The 4,486-nt window shown below is 56.1% G+C and overlaps 2 protein-coding genes across 2 annotated transcripts; one reads left to right on the forward strand and one right to left on the reverse strand.

The window, feature by feature from the left end:
• Positions 1-727: 727 nt before the first annotated feature.
• On the forward strand, positions 728-2,131 carry JN550_004121 (uncharacterized protein; the record flags this gene model as incomplete). The annotated part of the gene is made up of 1 exon (XM_049315602.1): positions 728-2,131. One exon carries the CDS (start codon positions 728-730, stop codon positions 2,129-2,131), a length of 1,404 nt encoding a protein of 467 aa, XP_049174143.1.
• Positions 2,132-3,233: 1,102 nt separating this feature from the next.
• Positions 3,234-4,173, reverse strand: JN550_004122 (uncharacterized protein; the record flags this gene model as incomplete). The annotated part of the gene is made up of 4 exons (XM_049315603.1): positions 3,234-3,293; positions 3,348-3,719; positions 3,785-3,872; positions 3,932-4,173. 4 exons carry the CDS (start codon positions 4,171-4,173, stop codon positions 3,234-3,236), a joined length of 762 nt encoding a protein of 253 aa, XP_049174144.1.
• Positions 4,174-4,486: the final 313 nt, after the last annotated feature.

The following is a 4,486-nucleotide window of genomic DNA, read 5'->3' on the forward strand; positions in this document are numbered from 1 at the left end:
ATAGATCCTACGCTCGCAACCCAAGATGCAGCTTGGACAAGGTGGTTGGACTGATCTGGCGATTGATTACTGGATCTAGAAGTTCGCGATTGAACGAAAGTCGTCCAGTGAGCTGACATGGATGGATGTGGTCAAGCAGGCACAAATGGCCAAAGCTCCCCCGAGGGGCCCCTGCTGATTTGCGGTTCTGGGACCTCTGGCAAGCCGGGGACCAGGCGACACGTTAAGCTATGGACCCCAGCCCGCGGTAACTAGGCCCAGGCAGCCAGGGGAGCCCCAGGCCGCCTATAGCCGAATCAGAGCTCAACCTTGATGACAAAAGTGGCCAGGCCGATATCGTCGCGCGCTCCACCGGCTTGTTAAGACCTTGTAGATAATGTCGCAGCAGCGCCCTGAGAGACGACAGGCCAGCCCACCATGCGCCCTGCCGAGTCAGGATGTTGTACGCGCGGGGTGGGACGCCAGTAGTGTATGTATGTGTGTGTGTGTGTGTGTATGCCTAGGTAATGGAATAGGTGCTAAAATATTTTCCTAACTTCCTATACCTATGGAGATCTGCCTCCCCGGTGCCGTGACAGCCTGATCTCGAATCCACGACTGCTTCTCATCCTGTAGACGTTGGACACTAGACCCCTTCGCTGCAAGAGTGACTATAATTCCTTATCTCTTACACTGCTCTGTTCGTAAGGCTGGCCACTGGGGGCACTATCACGTTTAACCTGAAGCCATGGCAGAGCCCTTCACGCCCCCGTCCTCTATCCTCATCGTCGGCTCCGGCGTCTTCGGCCTGTCCACGGCCTACGCCCTGACCCGGCGCCCAGAATGGGCCCAGACTGCCATCACGTTGCTGGACCGGTCCTCGGGGGGCGAGTTCCCCGCCAAGGACTCGAGCAGCATAGACTCGTCGCGCATCGTGCGCGCCGACTACGCTGACCGCGCCTACGCCCACCTGGCCGCCGTCGCCCAGGACGAGTGGCGCAAGCCCGGCGCCGACTCCTGGGGCGGCGAGGGCCGCTACGCCGAGACCGGCTTCGTCATCTGCGCCGACGCCGGCCCCGAGGTCCGCCCCGACGGCATGAGGACCGGCCTGGGCTTCGCCAAGAGCGCCTACGTCAACGCCCTGGAGCTGGCCGAGAAGGAGGGCCTGCCCGAGGGCAGCGTGGTGGAGCTCAGGGGCCGGGAGGCCATCAAGCAGGCCAGCGGCACCGGCGCCCCGTTCGGCGACTGGGGGTACCTGAACAAGCGCAGCGGGTGGGCGAACGCGGAGAAGAGCATGAAGTTCCTTTACGACCGGGTCGTCACCACGGGCCGTGTGAAATTCGTCGCAGCCGCCGTGGAGCGGCTCGAGATCCAGGGCAAGAGGGTCACGGGTGCCAGGTTGCAGAACGGGACGTCGTTGAGCGCGGAGTTGGTAATGGTGGCTGCCGGAGCCTGGACTCCCAGCCTGGTTGATCTCAGGGGCCAGGCTGTAGCGACAGGGCAGGTCATCGCCTATACGGGCATCTCTGACGAGGAGCAAGCGAGGTTGGCCAACGTTCCCGTGCTCATGAACATGACAAACTCAAACTTCATGATCACGCCATCCAACAACGTGGTCAAGATTGGGCGGCATGCATACGGGTACCAAAACCCCAAGACGGTCTCCACCGCCCTGGTTGTACCGAAAAATGAGAAGGACTCGGAATTTCCGGAAATTGTCGTTTCGCAGCCCTACACTCATGTAGATGACGCCAAGCTGTGGGTGCCAGCTGAAGGTGAGCGCGATCTAAGACAAGGCCTGCGCAGCATGGTCCCGTGGCCGGAGTTGAAGGACCGGCCGTGGACGCACAGCCGTATCTGCTGGTATACGGACACGGCTACAGGCGACTTCGTCATCACCTACCACCCACACTGGGAGGGTCTCTTCATCGCGACGGGTGGTAGTGGGCACGGCTTCAAATTCCTGCCTGTGCTCGGCGACAAGATCGCCGACACCATTGAGAAGCACGGCCCGGCAGAGTTCCAGGACAAGTGGAGTTGGAAGGAGGTGACGGACATCGAAAAGGCGATTGTGACGGAAGACGGCAGCAGAGGAGGCAAAGTAGGGCTTTTATTGATGGACGAGCTTCGAAAAAACGGCTCTCGCTTATAGGCTTGTAGACCAGTATCACTCCGAGACTAGACCCAATAAATCCTGAGCAGTTTTCAAAGAGCGCATTTTTTGCCTGTTACTCTGCCCACGATGACAGGACTAGACTTTGGAGATCCGAGATACATGGAAACTCTAAATCGTGAAGTAGTCCTCTCGCTCGATGGCAGTACTATCACCCAGCAAAGACAGGATCGAGATACCGCCTCTCACCAGAAGAGGCCGGGTATGCGGCGTTGGGGCACTGTCAAACATCACAAACGTCTCCTTGTAATCTCACTGTCTTCACCGACGCCCACATACGGTTGTCAAGTTATCAAGTGTTTTAAATTCACAATTGATTCTTCACATGCGGTGGAAAGCCGACGTATAACAGTTCCCGCGCAGCGATTCACATTATACAAATTGCTCAAAATTTCACGTCTTGCCAGGAAAGTCAAAGTTGGACCGATAGTGACATGTATTCTCTACTTCAAGAGCTACTTCACGAGACGGTCATTATTCTTTGTATCGCTGAGTCAGTTGGATGGGAAGTATGTGGCCCGCCAGTGGGTCGAGGTTCATTTGCCAAAATGGCAACCTCTTTAAGACGCATTTCAGACCAGGCATCTCAGCCTGGCTGCCCGTGGCACTTAGCTTGCACTGACGAGGCTGTTTCACCACAAAGTTTCCATGCCAGACTGCTCCACCCATCAACTCCTTCTCCAAAAGTTGTTCATCGAGTGTATGCCACTTCTACCACCCACGCCGTGGCGAGTCTTCTGTTTATACCGTCTTCCGTGTCGAATTAGACGACACCCTGATCAGCGCGCAACGCCGTCAAGAATGCCACGCAATCAATCTATGTAGATCCGGTGACCAGGTATCGAAAGGAATTTTCCTGGTCCAAACCGATGGCCAACCATGCCATCACAAAACGCCGGTGCAATGCAATAAAGATGAATGATACAAAGACAACTCGCTGAAAACGGACCAAGACGGGTAACCGGCTTGGCAGATTGTGAACGAGTGTCTGGTAGGGGGAGGTTCGTAAGATCGTGATCTGTTTGGATCGTACAAGCGCTTTTGGGGGCGGAAAGCGCAGGAAGTGTGCTTGGGGCAATGATTAGACCTTGCGGAAATCTTGCAGCACAGGGTACATCATCTCGAAGGCTTGGTAGATTTCCTAGCAATCTGTTAGCAGGCGCGTACTTGTGAGAAGAAGACCCTGTCGACTAACCTCTCGGACCTTCGCACCAGTGAGCACGATCTTGCCAGAGACGAAAATGAGAAGCACGACCTTTGGCTTGATCATGCGGTAGATGAGACCAGGGAACAGCTCAGGCTCGTAGGAGCTAAAGTTGTGGTGGCGCGAAGCCAAACCCTCAAGCCGGATGGGGAACTTGATATCGCAACTACCGACGATGTTCTGGATCTTGAAGTCGGTGAACTTGGCGTTGAAACCAAGCTTCTGGATGATGCGGGCGTACTTGCGCGAGGCAAGCTTGCTGTCATCCTCCGACTTGGCACCGGTGACCACCATCTTGCCAGAAGCGAAGATGAGGGCGGTGGTCTTGGGCTCGCGAATACGCATGATAACAGCGGCGAAACGCTAGACAGGTCAGTCTAGTGAGCATGGCTTTAGGGTAGCAGGTGCTGGCTATCAATATGCCTTACCTTGGGGTTGTACTCCGCGTTACGTGCGTGCAAGGCAATGGTCTTCAGGTCCAGGCGGCAGTCCAAGTTGACAGTTGCCACGATATTCCTTGAGAAGGAATGTGAGCACATGTGACAAAAACGACGAGTCATTCAGGCTATACGTACTGAAGGGTAGGTGTCAGACCACTACCACCTTGCGTAGTTGCAGCCGGTGTCGCGGCAGGTGTTGCGGGAGTCACCCCAGCACCGTTCGTTGCACCATTGGGCTGGCCATTCACGGGCCGCTTGTCAGCATCGCTGGCGGGAGGAGTGAGCTCGTGTGCGCCGCCAGGGAAGGACAGCGAGCCAGCAGCAGTGAAGGCCTTGGCCTGCGCGGCGGTAGTGGGGTGAGTCTGAATACCCTCCATGTTTTTGGGTGTGAACAATGAACCGATCGATCCAGAGTCAGGATGAGAGTGAGCAGAACTGGAGACTCTGTTAGACGCCATCGTGAACTACAGAGACCGCGGAGGGCGACTGAACGCGCGGGATGCTAGAGACGCATGGAGATGTAGGAAACTGATGCTGAGACCAGATGCTGGAGCGCAAACTGATATGAAGCAACAAAGAGAAATGAGGGTAATGAAGCTGTCAAGAACTCGTCGCGACGAATTCAAACCAAGGTGCTTGCTGTTGGTAAAGTGGATGGGTGAAGTGAAGGACCGCGGGGCAACCCAATCT

The sequence above is a fragment of the Neoarthrinium moseri genome (genome assembly GCF_022829205.1).
Source record: "Neoarthrinium moseri strain CBS 164.80 chromosome Unknown scaffold10_Wmoseri_CBS_16480, whole genome shotgun sequence".
Lineage (NCBI taxonomy): Eukaryota > Fungi > Ascomycota > Sordariomycetes > Amphisphaeriales > Apiosporaceae > Neoarthrinium > Neoarthrinium moseri.